Source organism: Mchenga conophoros, linkage group LG3 (assembly GCF_057382185.1).
Source record: "Mchenga conophoros isolate Kocher_MC1m ecotype Shallow Benthic linkage group LG3, M_conophoros_male_GT1.1, whole genome shotgun sequence".
NCBI lineage: Eukaryota > Metazoa > Chordata > Actinopteri > Cichliformes > Cichlidae > Mchenga > Mchenga conophoros.
In genome coordinates this window covers 59,489,776-59,516,513 of record NC_140528.1, presented here as the reverse complement: position 1 = coordinate 59,516,513, position 26,738 = coordinate 59,489,776, and the positions used below count along the sequence as shown (strand labels likewise).

At 41.4% G+C, this 26,738-nt stretch overlaps 1 protein-coding gene across 1 annotated transcript; it reads right to left on the bottom strand.

Moving 5' to 3' along the window:
* Positions 1-175: 175 nt before the first annotated feature.
* On the bottom strand, positions 176-25,634 carry LOC146579776 (adenylate cyclase type 2). The gene is made up of 26 exons (XM_085264863.1): positions 25,406-25,634; positions 22,608-23,858; positions 19,766-19,963; positions 19,405-19,566; positions 17,255-17,404; positions 16,367-16,521; positions 14,898-15,009; positions 14,653-14,780; positions 12,969-13,127; positions 12,728-12,887; positions 11,822-11,959; positions 11,648-11,673; positions 11,449-11,502; positions 10,559-10,622; positions 10,352-10,449; positions 10,167-10,251; positions 9,466-9,603; positions 8,611-8,688; positions 8,108-8,283; positions 6,086-6,170; positions 5,818-5,976; positions 4,426-4,572; positions 4,202-4,309; positions 3,894-4,008; positions 3,537-3,661; positions 176-1,542 (listed from the first exon to the last, which is right to left on the bottom strand). Exons 2-26 carry the CDS (start codon positions 23,502-23,504, stop codon positions 1,408-1,410), a joined length of 3,852 nt encoding a protein of 1,283 aa, XP_085120989.1. The 5' UTR covers positions 23,505-23,858; positions 25,406-25,634; the 3' UTR covers positions 176-1,407.
* Positions 25,635-26,738: the final 1,104 nt, after the last annotated feature.

The following is a 26,738-nucleotide window of genomic DNA, read 5'->3' as shown; positions in this document are numbered from 1 at the left end:
TAACCGAGGGAGGAGCGTAGACCAATCAGAGCACTTGTGGGCGTCACCATGTTAGGCAAAGGGGGAAATTCCACAGTTCTTGTTAAAGTGCTCACTGATGCACGTAGGAAGCTTCCACACACACACACACAAACACCACATGTGTTTTTTTTTTTTTAATTTTTTTATTAGCTTATAAATAGAGTGAATTCTTCAACTTACACAGAAATACACATCCAAAAAAGAAGACGAAGAAATATTCTGAGCACAATCAGAATAGGATCCTTTAAAACATAAAATAAGTCTTTTTAAAGTGCAAAATTTCCAAATGTGCATCATGTGACTCTTTTTTAATGGCGTAATTATACTGATATTCTGATGTTTTACAGCATAATTAATGACAGCTATGGGGCCACACTCGATAAATAAATCATATTTCAGAGCTATATGGTTTTATTAAATCTCTCTGGCTCCAGCAGTGAGGACATATGACCAGCCAGTCCTTTTTTTTCAGAATTTCACAATAAAAGCACAGGTTAGAGAATAATAACAATAACTAAAAAAAATCGCAAAAATAAATATATTTTACACAAATATTTTTCTTTCCTATCCAATGGAACAGCTTGTGATTCCCTCAGGTTAAAGCAAAAATATTACCAAACCTGTTTCCAGCTGCACATATAAACCCTTTTCACAGGCGTAGCTAAAGTTATGAGCAGTGCCAGTGTTTTTCCTTCAATGACGAGTCATTATATCAGAAAACAGCAAATGCAGCAATACAGTAAAAAAAAAAAAAAAAAAAGTGAAAAATGTAAAGATATCTGAGCTAAAACCTAAATGTCTGTAGTGAAAAACATAAATAATCTAAAATAAAATCCTCTAAATGTAAATCCTATATGATCCTTCATATAACAGCAGTGATCTTTGGTACCTTCTAACTTCATACACGAGTACTGTGTGATTCAGCCACGATCAATGTACCAAAAAAAGCATATTTCATTTAATGTTTTGATAATAATACAATGAAAAGTGTCTGCAGCAGTTTCACATGAAACACAGATACAGTACAGAAACAGTAGGCAGCATGCGTGGAAAGCTCCCTGCTTTCGGCTGCTTGCTCGCAGTTGTGCGCCTTCCTTTGACCAGTCTGAGGTGGCTTCTCTTCGGTGAATGTGAATGATTGCCGGGTGTTGACCTTTGCCGTCACATCACACAGAGGCCGTGCAGGTGTCTATAATGACTGCCGGCCTGGCTGAACATACAGTGGTGTTTTATTTTAAGTCCTTCACACTGATTGTGTTTCTCCGTGTGGAAAAAGAAAAAAAGAAAACCCCAGAATGAGTCATGCAAGTGTGAGCTTGGCTGCTACAGACAAACAACAAGCACCTGCAGCTTGTGTCTGGGCCGTGGCCTGCAGTGAAGGCTTGATCAGAAATCAGGAGACGTGTGATCCGTGTTAACAAAGTAGGTGGTGAGCTCCCCCTTCCCCTTCACATTCACTTTTCCTCTGAGAGTGACGCCGTATCCCACAGTCTGAACCATCTGGGACGTCTCCTCGGTCACCTGCGAGCCAGAAAATGACAATAAAAAGAGTTAGGTTATATGTCTCTCCAGGCATCTTTAAGCTGCTGTGCCAAAAAAAAAACCACACCTGAGGCAACAGAAAAGCACAAGAGGCAACGAGCTGCCAAGGCAGAGCTCACAGCTCAGTATGAAAGAAAAGATGGTGTTGTGCTGGAGTCACATTAAGAAAAGTCCTGACCCCAGTTAATTCGATTATATGAATCCGACCACGTCCTGTCACTCAGCACGTCCAACCAATGACGAGGGGAGTAGACATCAAGACCTTATTGTAACGAGAACCCGATGGTGCTATCAATCAATCTATCTATCTATCTATCTATCTATCTATCTATCTATCTATCTATCTATCTATCTATCTATCTATCTATCTATCTATCTATCTATCTATCTATACATGGTACAGTATGATGTTAAAGCCTTAGATTTGCTTCCAAAGAGTCAGCTTTCTTGTCATTCTTAAAATGCTCTTGGACAGTAGTTCTCCAGGTTTTATGAAGGTATTTCAAAGTTTTCTTTGGACATTGGCTGCTTTTTCACTCGTTTTCAGTTCATTCTTTTTGCCTTTTAAGAGTAATGTTTGTTGTTTTTATGCTTGAATCCTTCAAGCATAAAAAAGGCTCCCAAACAAAAAGCAAGGGACCAAATTTAGCCACTTTGTTACTAACAACCTGTTGTAAAAACACTTAATTTGTTTTTCATTTCTTTAGTTGAATCTATTGAAAAAAAGCCAAAGATAGCATAGCTTGTGTCATGGTTCTGGGTCAATTTGACCCTACATTTTGAGTCTCTTGTGTTTTGGTAATATTTTGTATTATGGTTTATGTTCTGGTTCACTAGTAGTCTCTGTTTAGTTCCTTGATTATTAGATTCCCTCTTGTGTCTTGTTTTTCTTGCGTTCCACTCTACGTTTCCCCCAGCCCGTCATGTCCCCCCTTTGTCTGCCGTTCCTCCGCTCTGTCAAACTCGTGTGTTAGTCTTGCATTCCTTCATTTCCTGTTTTATTGTGAAGGTCTTATGTTCCATGTTCAGTGTGCTTACTTTAGCTTCCCTGGTCTCGTCATGTCTAATTTGTCTCAGCTGTGTTCCCATGTGTTTTCTGTTCCCTCGTCGTTGTACTGTGTATCTAAGCCTCTGTCTCCCACTGTCCAGTGTTGCGTCTCCTTCATTCCCTGCTGTGTGTTCTGCCTGCCTGCCTGCTTAGTTACTTGTACATTCCAGTTTTAGTTAGTTTTGCATTGTCTGATATTCTGCAATAAATTATAATTAACTTAAAAAATTTATTATTTGCCTCCATGAGTCTGCGCTTGAGTCCTCTCTTGCCTGCTTCACACAACCAGCACATGGCAGCTTGACATACATGAAATAGTGTTTTTGGACCAACAAGGTGATTCACAGGCAGCTATTGGCTGAAAACTTGGCATATCTCAGCCTGATGAGCGGGATGTCCTTAAAATACTGAGGAAACCGGACAAAGGAAGAAGTTGCAGGCCTAGAAAACCATTACATTTATTGTAGTGTTGTTGTGTGGCATTCTTACCAGAAAACTAAAAATACCCCTAAAAAACACACAACAAAAATAGTCTCCATTAAAATTTTATTAGATTTTTTTCTATCTAATAGAACTTTACCTTGAAATATTTGTTTTGTCGTATTGTGTCCTTATGTCATTTTATTGAGCCATATATTTTGTTCTTCTTCTATAAGCTATTTTAGGTCGTGTTTGAGTTGTAGCCGCTGTAACAAACCACTTTCCTAACCTTTGAGAGTCAGTAAATAAAGTTTATCTTATCTTACTGAACAATATTGAAACTTTCATCAGACTGGCGTCCTTTAATAATGCATTAATGCCTTTACAAACATCAATAAACCACCATACAATATTTTATTATCATATTATAGGCTTGTTACACCAAATCCATCAAACACTGGTGAGAGAAACAGACTCAGGATATATTCCAAAAAACAAAACTGACCTGGATCTTGTCCAGTACTCCTGTACTGTCCATCCTGCTGGCCACGTTAACAGAGTTCCCCCAAATATCATACTGAGGTTTATGGGCTCCGATAACTCCTGCAATCACTGGGCCGTGGTTGATCCCTGAAGGTGAACAGCAGACAGAAGTTATTTCAGGGTTATCAAGACTGTCTGAGGAGGTGAGATCAGCACCATCCATGCACCCGTGTTGTCTTTCTTTAAATCATTTAGCTGTTTATAAAAATGAAAAATAAACAGACATCATGCAACTTCTGATTCGACTCTGAAAATAACAATAAATAACCAGACTATAAATAATCTGTAACATCTGCATTATTCTTCTGCAGAGACTCACCAATCCTCAATTTAAAGCTGTTAAAAGAGTGTGTGTTGATGTTTTCTAGCTTGGCCATCAAAGCGATGGCGAACTCCACCATGGAGCGCACGTGGCTGTAGGACATGTCACATTTCTGTAGGGGGAGCCAGAGATCACAGTATTCAGTCAGAGGGAGCGTGTGCAGTTTGTTTACACTTTAAAAGTGGACCAGAAGACGGCTTTGCAAGCCTGGATTTGCAAATCCAAATTCCTTTCCTGAGTATGTCAGTCATCCTGTGTGCAACCTGCAGGTAATAACCTAAAGCTGTGACTTCAGGGTCACAAACCTTTCTTTCATCCCCCGGAGCCAACTGTGTCAGCCCTGCAGCGGCCATGTAGGTGCTGCCGATGGTCTTAATCTTCTCCACCGAGGAGAACTTGGGCTTTGAAAGAAGCTGCGTGAAAGAGACACAAAGAGGAAGAGAGAGTGAGAAAGAGGCAGAAAAGACAAAACGTTCCAGCAGGCTGGTGCTGACAGCAGCAGGACTTCACACCGTCAGCTTCCTCATACCTCATCGAAGTCTGATATGATTTCGTTGAGGAATCGCAAACACTCCAGGCCGTCTTTGTTTTCGCTCGTCTCGTTGTAAAACTCCTTGAACTGAGGCACCGATGCAAACATCACGCACACGCAGTCATATGACTGACTGTACAGGTCCTGAAAGGATGTAAAATAAAATTATGATTAAAAAAATAATTCCAGCATAAGCCTATTTTCATCCAATTTGCATGCAGGAGCCAAGTCAAACCTGTTCTGCTGCTTTTTGCACATGAAACTCCAAAAAGGTTTCATAACTGGAAACTAGCGTGTTGGTGCCAACACTCAACTCACTCAACATCCAAAAATCATTGATTTTTTTTCCCTCCACAGTGTTTTCAGACTAACTACTCTCAAATATGGCTGACTGAACGATTGAGGTGGTACAAATAGTAAGAAAAATATATGAAGCAGAAACTTTTTTCCCTTTATTTCCTGTCAAATATGTGCTGTTAACCAATAATTCACACGAGGTCAGAGTATGTACAAGTAAAGGCCATGAGAATTAAAACCACTCTAAGCACTGTTTTTGAGATTGTCGTCTACTCTTTCACTGTATGATGTCAAACAGAGTGGACATCCGTAATATGGCCATCTCAGCCAAGAATGCCCATCGTTCACAAACCTTCTGTTTGCAGGGGACAGCCAATCAGAAGAAAACTGGCTTAAAGGCAGAGATAAAGCAGCTTGTCTTTGATAGAGGATGAACTGAGGAGCTGCACCAAAGCCAAAAGACAAATATAGGGGTGTGCAACCGACTAGATTTAAACCTAAATTCTCTTTTTTGGCTTTCAAATAAAGTTTTTTTTCCCCATCAATCCATCCGTCTTCTGTCATTTATCCAATTCAGGGCTGCAGGTGGGTGGCCGAAACCTATCCAAGCTGCCACAGGGTGAGAGGAAGGGTACATCCTGGACAAGTCACCAATCTGTCACAGAGCTAACACAGAGGGAAGAACATGCAAGCTCCACACATAGAAAGACCAGATGGTGGATTTAAACCCAGGACCTTCTTGCTGTGTGGCTAAATCGCTAACCACTGTACCACCGTGCCGGTTTGTTAAAAATATTCCTTAAATCTATGTTCAATTGTGCCAAATAATCAAACGGGATAACTGATTTTTGCCTCAATCGAGCAGTTCTTGATAAATAAGAATTATTTTGAACTGTGAATCATGCAAAGCTCCAAGGACAAAAATGTGGTGCTGCAAATCCTCCTTACACACCCACTTTCATATTTCCTCATTAAATTCCTCGGAATGTCACACAGTGGAAGATAAATATGAATATCAGGCTTGTTTCCAACTGGATCTGTATTGAACAGATAAAGGACAGAAGCTGTGCACCTTGGGAATGTCTTACTTACCTGGTTATTGATGTTTTTGCCCACGAAGAAAGAGGCGACGTGGAGTGGCAAGACGTTCTGCAGGAGGAGCTTGTTGACGTTCTCCATGGTCTCCATCTCATCTCTCTCTGTCTTGAAGCAGCGCTCCAGCAGGAAATCTACACGGCAGCTCAGCTCATCCTGAGAGAGAAGCGAAGAAGCATTGGTTTAAACCCGGATCTGACATGCACGGCATTTCCTTTGTTAAAGAACTTCTTGCACACGGACACACACAAACACACACACTCACCTGTCTGGCCAGTATGATGCATACAATGTAAAAGATGGACAGCCAAATCCCAGACATGATTTGAGGGTCCTTCAGGACTCCGGGCCTGTGGAAAATCCCATGCATGTTATTATTTGTAGAACCGTGCAGGCTTCTAACATGTTTCCATTACATATGTTCAAAGACCAGTGTCTTGTATCACACACAGCCGATGCGGCCGGCGCCCCCAGGCGGGCCTCAGTCTATAGAAAGCCGATGAATAAGTAATGCTGATGTGAAACTCCAGACCAGGATTCACAATCTGGACTCTCAGAGGTAGACAAAGAGTAGGAAATCCAACACTTTGGCTTGGCAAAGCACACTATGGCCCAGTTCCACCTCATCTCCTACACCCTCTCCCTGCACACTTTTACTTCCTGTGGAGGCTCGTCCACATTCAGTGCTGTTCTAAAACAAATAGCTTAAAGCTGAAGTGGATAATTAAGACCCCCCCTATTAAAGATTAGCAGCACACTTCTAAAGTGGAGCGGCTGATTTGTGTCCGATCATTTATAAACCAAAATCCTGGTGATGTGTTTACCTTTTTTTTTTTTCAAAAAGGTCATGCTTCTCAACTGGAAAAGGGTGGAGGACTTAGGCTACGTCCACACTAATGGGTTTTCATTTGAAAACGCATCGTTTTCTCTCAGTTTTGGCCTCCCGTCCACATTGACATCGAGCATTTCGAAAACGCTCACGAAAACACATACATTTGAAAACGGAGCTGTCCCGTCGCAGTGCGGACACTCGAAAATGGAAACTTTCTAAAACGATGACGCATTTTAGTCATGTGATGCCGTCATGTGACCAATTAAACAAAGATAGCGGAGGGCATTATACAGCAGTTGTTTTGATTGCTCTCAATTTTGACAGCCCTAAAAAAGATTAACATCAGTTTGTACATGCTCCGGATAGCTTTTCAAACTCTTTAATTCTCACTCGCTTTTGCGCATGCGCTGTACTGGAACGTAAGCGTTTTAGCCGTTTCAATGTGGACGCACAACTCTGTGAAAATGACTGAAAACGCTAGTGTGGATTTTCAAATCTATCCGGGCGAGTGTGGACGTAGCCCCAGAGTTAGGAGCTCAGGGGCTCAGAGTAGACCCAATACTCCACATAAAAGGAGGCAGTTGAGGTGGTTCAGGTATTTGACTGGGATGCTTCCTACATGAAGTGTTTTGTTTGTAGATTACATCTGTCAGCCAGCTTGAGAACACCAGGGTGTCACACTAGATAAACTGAGACTAGAGGAGGCAGCCTGGGGGTTGAGGGAGGTCTGGGCTTGTCTGCTTAGACTATTCTTATTGTGGAGGGGAGGGTGGTGGTGGTGGTGGGGCTGGGGGGTGTTAGTAAAATACTGTTACACTTTTCTTTCATTTTTGGCTTTTTAAAAAGACACATGAAAACACATGTAGATGTTAGTTGCAGCTTTATTTATCATGAAAAGTTTAACATAAGAGGAAAAGTTCTGTCTTTAAAATCACATTTACAGCTTAAATGTGGTTACCAACATTTAAAAATACTAACCACCACCCCTCATGTCCTTTTATTTGAAAATCGTTCCTTCCCAGTCATCGTGTTCACAGCATTTTCTGAAAACCTGAGATTGACCTTGAGGTTAAGATTCAAACTCATTCAAGATTTATTTATTTTATAATTAAATTTTATCATTTTATTTTATTTATTTGTTTATTTATTTATTTGCATTTCATTATTATTATTATTATTATTATTATTGATCGTTTTACAATTCTTTATTTTTTTAAACATATTTATTTTTATTATTTTTTTCATTTTCATTTAGACACTATGGTATCAACTGATGCAATAGTGCCTTTTGAAATCTATTTATTAAAATCTGCTACAAACATGAGATATTGGAGGACTTGAACCTTGCAAAGTTATTGTAACCATTGCTCTGGGAAATGTGGAGAATGAGGCGAGTGCTTTGCTTGTTTATCAGCGTTGGCTTTTTCCATATGTGGAGAAGTGAAATGTACTCACTTGGAACCATTATAAAACAGTTCGATGAGGCAGGTTGATCTTGACTCGAAAACATAGAGGAAGAGGGCGAGGTAAACCACGACAGCCAGCGTGAGCAGCAGTGTTTTCACAGACATGCACGTCCTGGTGAACACAATCACTCCCAGCATGGCCAGCAGGCAGCAGTACAGGTAATACTGCATGTTTGGACAGAGGGAGGTAGCAGGAGAAATATGTGAGTACAACAGGTTAGGCGTGACTTGGAATACTTCGAGTGAAATGTTCCAATAAGTTCAAGCAGCTATGTAACTCTCTTGGCCAAATATCTTTCAGAAATGTAGGAGCTAAATGTCAAGTATTTTAGCAACGTTCAAGTCTGTGCAGAGACAAAAAAACAAGTCACATAGATCTATAGATAACAATGTTATGAAGAAATCTAACAAACTATCATACTGCCCCAAAGAAATGATAAAGTACATTATTTAACATGTAATAAAGGTGCAGTGAAGCATTTATTTACTCACAGGCAGCGTGTGGAGTTTCAAACTTTCCCACACTGTGGTGTTGGCTATGCTGGTGCAGTTATTTCCAGGAAGGAAGTGCTGCAAGAAATTTAAAGTTAAAACAGTAAATGAGATATAACAGAGTAAAGAGGCCCATTTAGTTAATCTACAAAAGATCAATAATTATTTAGCCATAAACTGTTTTGTTTTGAATGAATTTATAGCTAAACGCTATTCTGTGCCAAAGTCTTGAGTCACCCCTAATTTCTTTTTATTTTGTTAGGAATATAGGAAATAATTGCAGTGATTTACTGAAACAGATGCAAACGTGCTTTGAAATACATTATATAGGGCATATGTTGAGATCTGGGAGAGTTCTGGGGAGGCTGATACTGTTTCTACACTGAACAAAAATATAAACACAACACTTTTGTTTTTGCTCCCATTTTTCATGAGCTGAACTTAAAGATCTGAAACCTTTTCTACAGACACAAAGGACCCATTACTATCAAATACTGTTCACAAATCTGTCTAAATCTGTGTTAGTGAGAACTTCTCGTTTGCCGAGATAATCCGTCCCACCTCACAGGTGTCAAGGTGCTGATTAGACAGCACGAATACTGCACAGGTGTGCCTTAGACTGCCCACAACAACAGGCCACTCTGAAATATGCAGAGAAAAGTAGATTGGTGGATTTTTTCTCTAAGGATCATCTGCTGGTGTCCAGTGTGTCCTTAAAAAAGGTAACACTCATTATAATGAGAACTGTTGGTCAAGAGCACTTTAAAAAAATAAAAATAAATAAAAATGAAACAAAAAGAGAGTTGTTTTTTACTCTGAGACGTTACTGGCAGAACGACCGATGAAGGAACTTACAAGGTTGAGCATGGCCATCAGCAGAGTGATGAGCACACAGATAATGATCACAAACAACCGCAGCACAGCCCTGGTGGCGACGCCGCGGGATAGCCCAGATATCCACTGGACACCCACCGGCATCTTGGAACGCCATTTCTGTGAAACAATAAAAAAAAATGCTATCTTAATAAAGCTATTTGCAGCGATTTTAGTTGCTTTAACTGTGCATAAACAAGTGTCTGCATATTGAGACGTTTGCACTTTTCATCCAAACTGTGAAGCACTATTTAATTAAATTAAACTGAATTTAAATCGCTGCTCTTTTCAGAGTTAAAGTGAGATGATAACGTTGATAACACTCGGTAAAAGTGAAGGGGTACTCTTGTGCAGAAACGGACTGAGGAGATGGACAGAGGCGTGTTAAATGTGTCTCAGCGAGAGTTGGTATAAGATTGGGGTGTGCATGGTTTGGTTTTCATTGTTTTCTTTGCTTTTGTCTTGTATTAAAAATAAAAAATGCAGGACTAAATGTGCAAAAGCTCCTGTGTGTTCCTCTGGAGCCGTCAGTCAACCCTGAACCTGGACCGTTCACACCGCAGGTGCACGTACGCGTGTTTTCTCTTCATTTGAAGAACCACTGACACTGAAACCTGGACTGTCGATAAAAGGCGGATCACCTGTTGATATGTATTAAACACAGCCCGCCTGGGTTTGTTTACCTCCAAGTATCCAGTGAAAGCAATGAACAAGAACACCACCATCACTGCAAAGGTCACACCGTAGGACACCGCCATCACGAAGTTCCTGTGGAAGAGTGAAAATTCATAGTTCACACCACTTTCTCCCCAAATAATAAAAGACGTGTGCGCTTGTGAGACGGCAAGCAGGAAACAGTATTACTCACGTCTTAGAGACCAGCATCTGGACGGTGAAAAGAGCGACGAAAATTAAACCTAAGCAGCTCATTGAGTGGTGCAAACCTTCCACTTCTGAAAAGCGGAACTGAAAACAAACAAACAAAAAAATAGTGTAAATGGCTTAAAAATGCTCAATAGAACCTTAAAGGCGCTTAAAAGTCCAGTAATCTCATCTTTGACCTGAATGAATCTACCTGTTTCTCTAAGTTGATATCGTTGAACAGCAGAGTCAAACAGTTGAGCTTCTTTGCTCTCTTCCTGAGTGAAAGATTGGAAAACAATCAGAGGACGAATCACAGAAGCCAGAAATATTCAACAAATCAAGTTTCTTAAATTAATTTTAATGAAAAGCTACATACACCCCCACGGCGTCCACAGGAGTTAAGAGGGTACGGTTGGAGTCAGGCACTGTTAATGTCAAATGTCCTTAATTAACTGAACATCAGCAGGTGTCAGAGCACCTAATTTGCTGCTCTGGAGCAGTCAGGTGTTTGTTAACACAATGACATGATCTGACAGCAAATTCACCCCCGAGGTCAGACTGTGCTATGTTCAGAGAAACTGCACAAAGCTCAGACTCTACAGGCCTCAGTTGGCATGTTAAATGTTAAAGTTCATGACAGCACAGTTAGAAAAAGATTGAACATGTATGGAAGGCCTCTTCTCTCAAAAATGAACAGGTTAGGTTTACAAAGCGCAGCCAAACACAGACTATCAGCTGTGAAGCACGGTGGTGGAGGGGTCATGATTTGGGCTTGTTTTACAACCACAGGGCAACTTGTGCTCGCTGAGTCGACCGTGAACTCCTCTGTTTGCCAAAGTGTTCTAGAGTCAAATTTGAGGCCATCTATCAGTCACCTAAAGCCTGGCTGAAACTGGTTGATGCAACACAACACTGGTCCCAAGCAAAGTCCAGACCTCAACCTGAAACAAATGCTTGACTGTGCATAAATAAATCCTCACTGCCAAGAACAGTGGACCAAAAAAGTTCTACGAGCGACTGAATCGTGGGGTGTGCTGAGTTTTTCAGAGGACTGTTAAAACCGTTTTAACTCTACAGGAGCACAAAAACAATAAATCTTACCTTTTAATGTCCAGCGTGTCCAGCGATCCCCTAACACTGGTATCAATGACCAAACTGGGAAAGAAAGAGGAACATGTTAGACACATCCAGGGATTAAAGGATGGATGTTATTGTTCTATTTATTTCTATTAAACTTGAATAAACAACTAATGCTTTTTTGCATGACTTCTCTAGTGATCTTTGGTGATCTTTTACTAACCAGTCATCTTGTGAAACCGGGCGTTCCTGAATCAATCACACAAACAAACAAAGATAAACACAATGGAGTTAATAATGAAACGCTGATTAGAGGCCAAGCAAAGGAGGTGACGTGACACGCTGCATTTCTGAGGGAGAAACTAAGCAGCAACAGCACAAATGCACAGATACGTACGGTGGTTGACTTCTTGGGCCGTCTGGCCTCGGGGTTGCTTAGGCCTTCGAAGGGGTTGACGCTCTTCCAGGACTGGAGGTACTGAGACATCCGCAGTGACGCTCGCTGCCTGTTCTCCCCTGGTGTAAGATGGCTGGGCTGAAATTGGGGCAAATATTACAGCTTAACATGATTTGAACTGTGATTCATTTTCCTAACAGCTACAATACACGCAACTATCATCTTCCTAACAGTTTTTAATCTAACAGCTTCCCTTTTTACACGTAACGGTTTACATTGTGGTTGCTGTTGTGAAATTACATATTACAGCAACGTGTTGATTCCTTAAGCTGGGCACAAACACGGCTGAAATTCCTAACATGGAATGAGGCACAACATGTTTGATCTTCTGGCGCGGCACAAGAGCGAGAAAACACTCGAAAGATTCAATCTGGCACCTTCTGCCTTTTAAAGACAACGTGTCACAAGTTTGTTTAGTCGCGGGTCAAGTGAGCGGGAACAGTGATGGTATTTTCACGAGTCCTTTTGAGATGATTTCCCCGCAGTTGTAAAGAAATTCACAAGAAGACAAACACGTGTTTTATTTGAAGTCAGAGGTTGGGATTTCCAAGGTTCGAGGAAATGAAAGGTGTTTCAGCTTGATTGGCTGCAGTATTTTTAACAGGAAAATTTAATGTGGGTATTAATAAGGTTACCAGGGATCAAAAATACTACAAAAATTTGACTGATAAAATAAAAACATAACACACTGTAAACTGAAAACCAAAGTATAAGAAAAAACCAAACAGCTTCTGTGAATATCTGTATTTACCACATAGTTTATAAACTTGGAAAGGAGTAGGATGAAGTTCACATTTGTTTGATATAAATACCTGACCCGTGCCTCATAGATGGGCAGACACCTACCAGTCCGTGCCTCCTGGGAGGACGGTGTGGCTTCTTGGGGTCGATCACCAGGTATGTTTTTCTGCCCTTCAGAAGATGGTCCCGACTCCCCCCGTCCCCATCCTCAACTTCGTACGCTCCGTCCAAATGTTGGAGCGTCTCCTCTGTGATGTGGACCCGCCTATAGATGAACAGTAGAAATAATAAAATACACACAGCTCAGAGTTTCATTATGTTTAAACTGACTTTAAGCGTCTCTCACCCAGGGAGACCTCCGGACTCCATGTGGTTGGCTAAGGTGACGTCATCTGACCACACGTCGTACTGCCACTTCTGCAAGCCAATTACGCCGCAGAGCACGTTGCCCGTGTGAACGCCTACTCGCATGTTGATCTGCACCCCGGTTGCCTCTCGCAGGTTACTACAGGGAGACAAAGGCATGAATCAAATCAGTAAAGTTCAGCCCTGATCATTTCTGGCCTTGTTTCGTCCACAGTGCTAAGAAGATAAGAAAAAGTACCAAAAGACAAATAAAACAATATATATAAGTGTATATATATTATATACATTGCTTCAAAGACCCTTCAATAATACGGAGAAAACGCCAACAATCAGACAGCCCGTATTTGAAAGCACTTGGTGACAGTGGGAAGGAAAAACTCCGGACCTGCTCCAGACTAGGTTTTGTGTTCAGCATCAGTTACCATGGTGATTTAGCTAGGTCAGAAACGAGCAATTTTCCTGACATGGAAAACTCTGACGTCAAGCTCGACACAGCTCGCTGAGCCGTTAATCTCATAGTGCACCACTGTGGACCTCAACAAAGGGCAGAGACGGAAAGACAAGTCAACAGGTGACAACAATGAGTGAGGGGGAAACGGGAGAGGAAGGAATAGAAAGTAAAACCAGATCAGGTCACATGCAAAAGCAAACCTTCAAAGTAAAACAAGGAGCCAGTGAGACAGACAAACCCAGAAACAAAAGAAAGGAAAATAAGAAGAAATCAAAAATCAAAAACATCCAGCACTTCCGTTCCTTTGTGTTTTATCTTTAAAACATCCATTGTGTGTGTTTTATCTTTTTCCTTTTTTTTTTCCTTCCGTTGCGTTTAAAAAAAAAGAAACTTCTGTTCTGTTATTCTCTACTTCCATTTCTATTTTTTTTACACTGTATTTTATTAAACTTCTGTTCTTGGGAACTGCTAATGATGAAAGCAACAAAAATAAGAAACAAAGGGCTGCAAATACTTTGCAGAAGTGGCAATCCCCTGTTTGTGCAGTGAAACACAAGAAAAGATGGTGATGCAGCGGAAGAACATTATAATCTCATGTTAACGTTTCGTTAGTTTAAACAATAACCCACACTGACCGCCCTGTAGAAGCTGCTTCTGTACAAAATGTTGTTTTTAATTTATGCCTTAGAGGGGAAATCAAAAATGAAAGACTATTAAAATAACCCCCAATCATTAATGTCAATCACTAATCTTCCCATCAGACTGACACATGACACTGTAATGTAAATTTATACACCTATTTTTATCCAAATGTGAGCAAAACCGTGCAAACAAAGCCAGATATTTTGACATTTCATGAACATTGTGGGACAAAATCACACAAGACCTCACTGAAATAAACAGCACCAGTGTATTATGGACTCTTTATAGTTGCCACTGTATGCTCCCAGCAGCAGGATAAAGTCTGCTTTCAGTCGTACATTTGAATATGAGCGCAACAAGCACAAAGAGGAACTTAAACAGGGTACATCACATGCAAATTCACAAAACCGACGTGCTTCACTCAGATGGAAAATTATTTTTGGCACGTCAGACGTTTTAAACAAACGTAAAGCACATTTCTTTTTCTTACAGTCGTCTGTATGTGTGGAGAAAAACAAAATCGCCTGAAATACATATGAGTAAAACTTGAAATAACTTGAGATAAACTGACCTGATGGCAGTGCACATGTCCAACCCCATCTTAACACAGTTCTTGGCGTGGGTGGGAATGGGGTCAGGCAGACCAGACACACAATAGTAGCAATCCCCCAGGATCTTAATGCGAAGACACCCATTCCTCTACATATGGAAAGAAAGGGACGAGAAAGTGAGTCCGGGAGGTCAGAGCTGACACAAAGCAAGTCTTTGTGGGGAAATGAAAGGGTTATTTCAGGGTGGGTGAGCTGGTATTTGCACCTTGGCGATGTCGTCGAATCTGCCGAAGAGCTTGTTGAGCACAGCGACCAGCTCTTCGGGTGTGCAGGTGCTCGCCAGCTTCGTGAAGCCCACGATGTCGGCGTACAGGATGCTACATGAACCCACACAGACAAACACACCACTTTACTTTAAGCCTTATTAACTGACACTCATCCATTCATTAAAGGATCTGTTCTATGCCTTAAAGTCCTTCTAATCATCATAATCATTGCACGCCACCCTCACACCTTCCCATTTCTGGCGACTAACGAATAAACTGCCTTCATCGTCACCTCTGAGGTTTCCACAAGTGCACTGCAAGACTGTGTTAGCCTGCTACCAAGCTAAAATCAGGATGTTTTATAAGCATTTAGATAAAACTGCTAAGATACCTTATCAGCTAACTCAAACTCTTTTTACACACATAAGAACAGGTGTGTAAATGTTAAAGGTGTAGCCCTATTGTACAATCTAAATATAGACCTTTCTATGTTTAGATTGTACATTTGGTCATAATTTGGTAAGTCTGAACTAACAGCACCCTGCGGTAATGTTAAAGAACAACGTAAATATCACATATATGACGCCATATCAAAGTTGGTGCCATGTGGTTACAGATGATTATGTTTCTCTAGATCAAAGTGGTTCACAAACACAGCGCTGTGTTTGTGTTGTCTTCAGGAAGGGGCCCGGGCCTTGTTCTCACGTCAGCATTATGTCATTTGATCAGACATCAGACACAAACAGATGACGCTACTACTACATTTGTTTGTGGAGGGGGGGGGTGGTATAAACAGCAGAACCGTGTGCTGGAAACTTTCACTGTGACCTCACCCGTCCACACCTGAATTTGAGACAATTTAATACAGGCGTGCCAAACATAAGGGCCGTGTGCCGGAATTGGGCCGGTAAAGACGCCAATCGAATCTGACCCACTTTTAACTGTATTTTCATCAGTTTTACAGCTTTTCTGTCAGCTAACAAAAACCTTCTGTTTTATAATTACGGGTCAGTCTCATTAATGACCACCCAGAGCTTTTTCTGATATTTGACACATTTACTCCTATTAGATTTCTTACAGCAGCATTGCTTTGTTATGTAAACCTTATTTTTCTTATATTAAGGTATGTCAGCGATTCAAAGAGTAGTTAAACGTCTTCTTAGGAGAGTTTCTGACCCCCTTAAGATCAGTGCTTGCGTCCCACGATGCAAAGTCAGCTTGACATTCCTGATTTCCTACTTTTGAAGTCTTTTCTTGGTACACGTGTGTACAGCCGGCGAGTCCGCCCCACTAACCTGCTTGAAAATGTCTGCTATCTCTTATTCTGATGTCATTCACTGCATATTTTTACATTTTCAGGACTTTGTGTACTTCTTGAGATAGTTAATCCCACCAAACATGAATAATAGAACGATATCACAGTCGACATCACGAAAGGACAATCAGCACTTTCTCCGGCGATGCTCACCTGACGTCTCTGTGCTGCCGTACATACAGGCTGTGAAAGTTGTTTGAAGTTGATTTATTCTCGTCGTCGCTCTTGGGATTCGACAGCCTGCTTATTACCTCCGTCTTCAGCTCCACGGCGATGTACCGTGGCAACACGGACAGCAGGAGCTGCTCCTGTTGCCGGGGAAACAGACAGGACGGGGGTTACGTGTGTGTGTGTGTGTAGAGAAGGTGGGTGAGGAGTTCACAATGGCTGTAAAAGAAAGAGATGGCCATCAAAAGCCTCCTTGAAGCGCTGCCATGTTTACTCGGTGGATCAAGTTTCATCTATTTGTTTACTTGCTGTAAATGGTTCCCATTCAGGCTCGCCTATTATATACGCTGCTCGACTTCAGACAAGTGAATGATTAATCTATTGGAGTAATAGCAAGAAAAGCATACAGTGTCACATAAAGAGGACTTTAATGAGAGCGATTACACATACGAGTCAATTAAATGAGCTGCCCCCAAGAGGAATGGAGGAGAGATTAATTTATCAAATTATCTCATTTGTTTATTTTACTACTTTAGCTGTAGGATGGATTAAAGCACACTCTTGTATCTTTATTTCGGAAATTTGAAGCAGGAGCGAAGAAAATTAACTTTCTGGCTCGTCACGCTGGCAGCGAAAGAGACATCGAAACAAAATTATATTTCATTAAAGGCAATAAAACGCTCCAAGCCAAAATCAGTAAAGGGCGGGGTCAGATACTTTAGTTTTGTGTCATTCATGTAAGCAAATAACTGCAATGTGCTAAACAAAGGTAAGCAGAGCGGACGAATGCTCTGCCCAAATGAAACGACAATGAAACGGGTCTGAAAGGAATTCGTGGGCCTGATGTGAGTCACGTCTGTTTGAGAAGCTGACCTGCTGATATTTCTTTATTTCCTTCTGGGAGCGTATGGCGCTGAACTCCTCTCGCTTCTGATTGGATATCCGGAGGTCTTTCTCAGTCCTGTACAGGTGAAAAACTCCCACGGCGTTCACGCATGCAAACAGCACAGCGTTCGCCACCAGCTGAGAGAAGAAACAGTCAGAGGAGAGGGGGTGTTTATACTTAAAGCCGTCCTCTCATATGCGCTGTTATATGAAAATTAGAGACACAGATCACGAGATATGTTTCACTAACTGAGAACTGCAAACTGCACAGCTGCTTACAAACACATTTAATTTGATTTGATCCATGGATCATGAGCTTGAATGAATGCCGTGGCAATTTTTGGACTTTTAATGATTTCTTTGAGCTGTTCTTTGTCCACGGTGGACAAGGTTGAACATATACTGCTTAAAAGTATACATAGAGGCTCAAATATATACATGCACTCACTTAAACATTTAATATGTTCTACAGTGTCTTCTCACTAACTTCTCGTAAGTGGTCATGACTGACTCCAACTGGTAGTTTCTCTTTGCAGCATAAAAATGATTTGTTTGATAGAACTCATCGAGAAGATCTGAGAAGGAAAGATTGTAGACTTACAAAAGCTCATCAGTTTAAATGATTTTATGTAAGTACAAGTTATCCGATGTGTCACCACTAAGACCTGAAAGAAGACCCACGGATGTTCAGGAATAACCCACGAACCACCAAGGCTCAAGACTAACATGAAGTGGAAACTGCTGGAACACCAGCATCACTGTCCACAGTTTGAAGCCAATATTACATCATGGATTGAGAGGGCGTTGACCAAGGGAGAAGCCTCTGCTTCAATCTCGACAGGAATTTGCAGCTCTCCACATGGACGAGCCAAATGCCATCCAGAGAAAAGTTTTCTTGTCAGATGAGGCTGTTATGAATTGCAAAGCACGTACCCAAATACAGACTCAAAAGCCGAGCTGAATAAACAGACACTGACCTTTGTTTACAGAAGCAGAAAAATCCCAGACCCCCAAAACAAAGTCCTCAAATCCAAATGCGGAAACATGCAGGCAATGTACAGGAAACAGAGGAGGAAAAACAGTAAAACAAACACAGGCAAACAAAGGCTTTAAATAGACACGAGAGTTATCGGGAAAAACCAAACAGCAGGGCAATTACGAACCAGATGAACCTAAACCAGGACAGGAAAGGAAGGAAAACTAAACACAATGTACATGAGGCAAAAGACTAGCAAACAAAACAGAAGGGCCGCTAAGCCACTTACAAACAACTTGACATGAAGTAACCCTAGATACTGAGATTTCCAAACATACATAAAAACTGGTTTTGGATCCGATAGAGTAGGCTAACATTAAACTTCTGGAAAGACCTTCAAAAGTCCCCTCGACCACCTTATTGAGGCCAGGGGCTACTTATCTTCGCTAGCAGGCCTACCACTTATATTACTGCAGAGGTCCATGACCTTCGTAACACACAGTTATTACTGCTTTCTAGGGGATGCCTTCTTTGGGGATCTGCCAGGCCCGGGAGCCGCTGCCAGTCCCCATCCTCACTATGCTTAAAAGCCGGGTCTGTGCCAGGAAACCAACTTATTTAAATGAATTCTAGTGATTCTGCCAAGATAAGTAGTCACACATCTAGCCAGAATTATGCCAGAAGCTTGTTGATGGATATCAAAAGACCCAACATGTCAAGAGACAGTAACCCAATTATTAGTGGGGGGTGTGTCTATATCTGACCCTTGAAAATCCAAAAGAAATCATTAAAAGTCACGCACATGATGAGTGAATATGAACATCTGACCACAACTGCATGTGTTTATGACTTCACTAATAATAACAACAGGTGATTTACATTTTTCCAAAGTAACTGAGCCCTGTTGATACCGCTATATCACTCTATTTGAATTTGAGGTTTGTTTTTTTTCTTTTCTGGCTCATGCAAAAGGAAGCATCTCTCCAAAATTTACATATGAACTTCCAAAGCACACACACCAATTATAATTTCAGCACGACCAAACCCTTTTCATTAATAAGAAATAGGGAAAAACAATTAACGTCACAAGAGGAAGGCTAACATGACCCTCGTGCCGTTAGAAACTAGTTTAAATATATTCAAATATGATATGTGTGTGAACCTGCACAGCCAGATCTGGTGTCTCTGGTCTGGTGACAGGAACGTAGACGCTGATGATGATGACGTGCGAAACACTGGTCCCTATCCCGACCATGAGGGCCCAGGCCAGCGAGAGAGGCAGCACCGTGTACACGCTGAGAGAGAGGAAGAGGAAGAACGCGACCTAAGAAGAAAGAAACATGCAGCAGTTTAGAGCTTATCCCAGCTGTCCTGGGCGTCTTTTCACTTTTAACTTCTCCTTTGTTTCCCAAGGAGTTGCCACCACGGATAGATGTGTACGTTTATTTGGCGCAGATTTTACACCGGAGCCCATCCTGATGTAACCCTCCCATTTATCTGTGCTCAGGACCATTGGGACTCACCTGTTCCCACGCTGTCACTTGTCCGCCCGTGAAGACGAAGACCATCGCAGTGATGTATAGTATCCCCCAGACGAAGAGGGCCAGCGCTCCTCGACAGCGCCTCACCGTGGCCAGCCAGGGCAGGCAGACGAGCAGCATCGTGCTCAGGCAAAGAACAATGCTAACAATGGACAGAGCGCCCACATGTTCGCTTATTGTCTGTGAAGCGACAGAAAAAGTGAAATAGTGCTTTAATGTCACCAACGTCTTAGCTGTTTGAAAGTTTTAAAAAATGCTCTAAAAGAAAACTAAAGTGTCTGCTCCTGCACAAACTCCTGCACAGCATTAACAGTGGCAGGGAAAGGAGCACTTCCTATTAATATTAATGCATTTGGAAGAGCTTACTTTGCTGTTTACTATATCCAAAAAACACCTGCCTGCTTAGCACAAAGGAGCAAAATTAAAATGCTTGTATTCATCAGACGTGAAAGCCGGGCTCAGCTTCAAACAGGTGGTGCCATGTTTTTAATCTGCTTCAGCCACAGGAAGTAAAGGTATTTTAATTTTCACAATGACAGGGAGGATTGGTTATTTTTAAAATGGAAATATTAGTTTTGACTAAGGGTTATGGTCATCTATCCACTTTAAAAGTTGGTATTTATAAATTAAACAGGAGGGAGATTAGCATGCTAGCTTGGTGATGCACATGCAGTGTGCGGCTAGCGTTAGCACTAAATACTGCTGTGCAAACACAAGACTGGACAGTATTATGACTCAAATGTAGGTTTATGTGTTTCAGAGAACATAAAGTGAATTGAAATTCACGAGTACAATGAAAAGAAGTGCTTTCTCCTTTGTCATTATATAGCTTAGCTGGGCTATAAATGAGAAGCAAAATGTGATTATATTTTATTTAACTTCTTAGATGTCTTTTAGACCTCAAAACAGAAAACTTGTTGAGCAGGTAAAGGTGAATAGTGAATGTTTGGGATAAGCTCGAGTGAAAGCCTCTGTTCAAGCCTAAAAAGGCGATTAATCAACTTTCTCCCCCCCACCCAAAATTTAGACATAAAGGGAAGCCTTTGTAAATACCATTAGTGAAAATGTTACCTTGCATATATGTACATTTTATCTTGTATAATATTATTGTTCTTTGGTTATACTGGATCTATTTATTCTTGCTCTGTCCAATCTACTGCTGTAATGATATGAATGTACCTATCTACCTATCATTTATGGGACTAATAAATAGGGGTGGGGGAAAAAATCGATACTGTGTAGTATCGTGATATTTTGTTTGCTAATAATGTATCAATACAGGGACAGCAGAAATCGATATTTTGTTACAAAAAAAGTTTTTGTGGACTGGAACATGCTTCAGAGCATGTTGATCCTTTTTCTGAGCAAGAATCCTGACATTCCTTCACTGTCCAAATGTGTTTAACTTTTTTTATGGCAGCAATAAACATGACAGTTTACTTATTTTAATTTAAGACATGTTTTATTTTAATTAAGTTTAAAACTTTTTTATTTAATGTAAAATTATATTTTGTTTTAATTTACTTTCAAATTCTTCAGTTGCTGAATGGGCTGCATAGTTTTCATAAATTGCATAGTTCAGAATAGCTATAATTGTACCAGATGGTTGCATTGAGTTAAGTTGGAGTGTGAGACTTTGATATTAGATAAAATGAATATTGATAAAGTTTACCTTTATGTACAGAATCTGAATATCGCAAAATATTTTAAAAAATTGCAATAATATCATATCGTGCGTTAAGTATTGTGATAATATCGTATCGAGGAATGTATGGTGATTCCCACCTCTACTAATAAAGGATATCTTAACTTATATGATCTTATCTGAAAATGATAAAATTTTTTTTTAGCTTTTTAGATAATTTGATGTTTTACTTTTATTGTATCGTCTGATACGATAGCAACCGGTTCTTACAGATCACCCTTTTTTAGAGACAGAAAACAGTACTTAAAACAGACTTTTCAAAGGCAGGTAATACTTGTATGTACGGCTTTCATGTACAACAGTGACTTGCAATTGTAAGAAGTCATGTGGTCTAAGTGAAGTGCAACAGGAATGCTGTTGCGTTTTGGTGAAACAGGTTTAATCCTCCATTTTCTTGGTGCCGCTGGCTGTAAGATTTCTCCTTTGCTTACGCTCATGTTGATAATCTCAAAAGTGGCAGTTCTGATCTTTTCTTTTAATTCTTTGGCATCTACGTGACTTGCACTTATCTGACTCTATATGCTGGCTATGTTTTGCTGCTTTAGGTCTCAGTCACAGGCCACCTACTGGCAACCATCTGCGCAACAGAAGTCAGATTCACACACACACACAGTTATAGAGCTCTTTACTGTTTACTGAACTCTAAGAACTTTTAATCTCTCAGCCTATCACACCTCGATGGATGCATTTTGGGGTGAAGTATCTTGCCCAGGGAAACTTGGACTAAAATAGCCATCAATGAGGCTACTCTGCGTTAAGATAAGATAAGATAAGATAAGATAACCTTTATTAGTCCCACACGTGGGAAATTTGTTCTGTTACAGCAGAAAGTGGACAGTGCAAAGTTACATAGCAAAAACTAGAAAAAACTCTGAATACGGTAAGAATAAGATACTGATTATGTTGTCTGATCTACAATTTCAATCAAATTTTGAACTCAAGAAACTACAGATCCACGTTCTTTTATTTTGGAAACAGCAACTGTGTGTGATGTGGACATCTACTTCCCTCTTGCGTCAAAATCAGACATAAAGGGACCAGGAAATGGACCTCTGGTGCTCAGTGGGGTGCATTTCCCAAACTGAAGCATGGCTGGTTAGTGTTCACTTTAATTCTCACCCTTGTGGCGGCGAGGACGATGATAATGACCAAACTGAAGACCAATGTCAGCACCAGTCCAGACACCATTAACGGAGTCTCCTCCACGCACTGCAGACAAGCCCTGTGGGTGGCCTGATAGCAGCAGCACACGCCCTCTATCACAGTCTGCCTGGACAGGTTGCTTCGTCGGTCGTCATCTTCGTTGGCCCACCTGATGTCGATGCTGTCCCCGGATTGGCTGGCCCTGGGGGAAACACTGGGTAATTCTGGCGAGCTTCCACTCAGTGAATTTTTCGTTTTTGCTTTAGTAGTTATGTCAGTTTTAGAATTAATGCTATAGTTGTCATGACTGTTTTTAGGGGTTTGCTCAAGCTGAGAGGTGTTCAAGCTGGATTCAGACAGATTGATGGGAGAGATCCGGCTAGCCTTTTCGAATACATTTCCATCGAGCTCAGACAGCTCTTCATCACAGGAATCAGCGCTTAAACTTGCGCCACCGTAACCGGGAAGGGATTTTGAGCTGCCGTAGTCCGAATCACTGCAGCTGTTCTTTTGCATCGAATCCCTGCTGTCACTTTGTAGCTTATCACGATCTGCACCTGCTCCCCTCACCAAAGAGTTGGCTTTGTTTGGTTCGGGGGCCTGTCCAGTCTTGGCCACTCCCACCTCTACGGAAACCTGGGATGCACTGAGTCCTGACTCGCCTCCGATGACAAGGCTGCCTGTGCTACCATTTCTGCTTTTAGCAGAGCGCTTTAAGTTGTCTGTGAAGTCCTCCAGCTCAATGATGTTGCGCCCGTTGACTTTGCCCTCCCCGTCGTTGGAGACGACAACAATATTTGGCACCAAGGACAGCTGCGAAGCTTCTGCTCCAGGCTTCCCCTCGTCCTGGATGCCTCGGGACTCGTCTGGCATGGTGACCCAGTGTGAGTGCGAGGGCTTTCACAGTCTGCCAACCTGTCACTTTGCTTTTCCCCTTGTGCCCGTCAGCTCCTCTGCATGACAAAAACACACTAGAACAGTGTTTGTTTGTCTTTACTTTCCCTTGTCGGATGCTGTTAACGTCTGAGCAGCAAGGAGAAGAGTCAGAGAGTATTTCAGAGAGAGTCCAGCTCCTCTGTTTTCAGCACTCTGCAAGTCAGGCGATGAGGCTAAAGACGCTCCCTCTGGATGTGTTACGGACCCAAAGATTGTCGATAAGGAATCTTAAACTGCAAGATAACCTCTTTAGATGAGCTCTGATCCATACTGGGGGGAAGAAGGGTCTCCCTGTCAACAAGAAAAAGACAGAAAGACCACACATTCAGCAAAGGTTAAACCAAGCCAAGCCTTCACCTTCAGCTTCCAAAGCCTGATAACACGCGCACTCAGTTTGTACCTGCCCTCGGTTTTAATGCTATTTTAATGACTGACTTCTTCTAGTCCTTTCCCCATTATGCAAAAAAAACTTGTTAGTCTGGCTGCAGGCACTTCCCCAGTAACACACTGTTACCCTGTTCAGGTGTGTACTGGAATGACACGCAGCTGACGCACTCACTGAGCATTGGAAACATTTTTTCAAGCCACCACCTAGATGCAGTGGTTTGCTCTGATCTGCCTCTTCCCCTTTCCTCACTCTATCTGATTAGTGTGCAAAACATCATGACTGCCACTTCCAAGTCCCCATCAATTCACAGATTAAAATATCCTTTTGATCTGTCCAGTCTGCTGCAAAAAAAACATCAGATATCAGATTTAATAGCAGAGTCATGGAGGGATTACCCGGTAATTCATCTGATTCAAACCGCTCACCTTGACCAACCTGCACCCGGCGCAGGAGGTCAGCTTTAAGCCGCACACTTTGAGATTGAATGACAACAGCGTGGTTTCTTTCATTCACTCTCTAACACAGGAGCACTGTGTCTGCTCATGTGGCAGAGACAGCGCAGTTATTGTTCTTACTTTGTGGTCCTTTTCCAATGCCTGCTGGTTTCACTACTCTATTCTGTGTCTGTGAAGCACTTTACAGAAAGAAGAAGGGGCTTTCCAAGAAAATCAATGCAGATACCTGGTCCAGGTTCTCAAAACTGTGTAAAAGACTATTTCATAGTTAAGATTGACAGTTTAATAAAGTGTACAAAACAGGATCTCTTTTTTAACACTTACAGGACACTTAAAGCCATTTTAAACCACCTTTTTTAGGTTATATAACAAAGAAAGGCAATTTGAAAGCATACAAAAAAAATCTCGTTATAAAATTATTTTAAACTTAATTCTGTGTGCTGAATGCCACAAACTCGACCCACTGTCTTGACTTTGGCGACTAAAAATCATTGGTCAAGCCAAAGAAAGTCCCACAATTTAAGGATTTCTCGCACAAGTTCAAGGGCAGCTGGTGAAGTTTAGAAAGAGCCTCTCACAGAGAGATTTTACCTGCACGGAAAACCTGGAAATCAGAGTTTGTAGAGAGCTTTAAAAGCAAATTCAGACAAAAAAGATAAAAGGGGGAAGGTAACAAAGCCACCTCTGTCTCTGTTTCTGATGGATGATGGAAGCATCTGTCAGAGTTTAATAAACTAGTAATTGGCTAAAACGAGAGGGATAAAATATTAAGGAGTGAGAACAGTTTAAAATAGGTCTATCCGTTTGACGTGCGGCTCTTGCTTTTGTTGGGTGGTTATTGTCGCTTTAAAACCGATTTAACTGTAATAAATTAAAGCGGCGACGTGAACTGTGCGTCAAGGCGGAAAAAAGGCGCTTTTGCGCATTAACATCTGCGCTACAGTTACTCGATTTAAACGGCGTCAGTGTGTTAGAAAGACAGGTGAGATTCTTACCTCATTTTTTAATGATGTTAACGTCTCACTCACTGTCACTTACAGCCTTAGATCCCCCCCACACAGTAAACCTCATTTCCCTCTTTACGCGTAACTTCCTCCGTCATCCACGGAGCGCTCACACGCAGGCTTCACTTTCACAGAAGTTCACAAAAATTAATAATAAAATAAAAAAGGTGAAAAATATCCTGTGAATTTAGTCCTTTCTTTTCGAGAACAGACGTCAGAAACTTGCTGTATGTCTGTGCGCACCGAGCGACCGCTGGATTGGTTCTGGCGCGAGGCAGGCAGGCAGGTGAGCGGGGGCGGGGGCGTGTGTGAGCACGCGAGGACGAGCGCTCCGGTCAGGCAGCAGCAGCTATGCAAATATGATGAAGGTAAACAGAGAGGCAGAGACTGTCGAGGAGGACGGGTCAAAGGTCAGGCTGCAGGTGTGTCGTGTTTTCCTCAGCGATCCTGCGTGGAAGCTGAAGATCTGACGCTGTTTCGGGGTTTTAGAGGTGATATTAGCTAATGAGAGAGCTGCAGTGAACCTGGACTGTTTTCAGCAAAGCAAACCTCAGCTCTGGAATTTTGGATTCTTGTTTAAAATAACTGAATTCTGACTCCTGTGTGGATTTCACAGATGCCCCCCCCCCCCAGTTGCTGATTCTAATCTTTAGCTTTTGTGATCTTCCCGATTTCTTTGGGTCCCCCCCCCCCCATATTTATCATGACTTCAAGTTTCAGATCACGAATCAAGTTTTAATATAAGACAAAGATAACAAGTAATTTAAAAAAGCAGTTTTTAAATAACGGTTTCATTTATTAGAGACAAAAGCTACCAAAACTGAACCCACACTTCATGCAGAAACTCAGATGGGATCTTCTCTTTGGTCAGAAAAATGGTTCTTCTATTTCTTTTGTAACTGTAGACTGCAAAACAACTGGAGACATGAGATGAAAACAGTGCAAAAAAGAGTACACTGTGTGGAAAACTGGTGACAAAAAGTGGCCAACAAGAAACGCAAATATATGATGAAAACAGTATAGCTCAGCAGAAACAGCAAAGATGTAGGAAAAGAGAGAAAATGGGAGGTACAAATAGTTCACAAGGAGTAAAAATATGCAACGAAAGGGGAAAACATCACAGCTGTTTCATTGCATAGATGTAAGAGGTCGAAATCACTGCACCAACTTGCAGGTATACATAGAGCCTGTTTGTTGACCCCTCTCAGAGGAATATTTCTGCTATTTGTTGAATCACTTCACACTGACCTCTGAATCATTCAAATTCAAATTCAAATTCAAATTTTAAATTTTATTTGTCACGTACACAGTCATACACAGTACG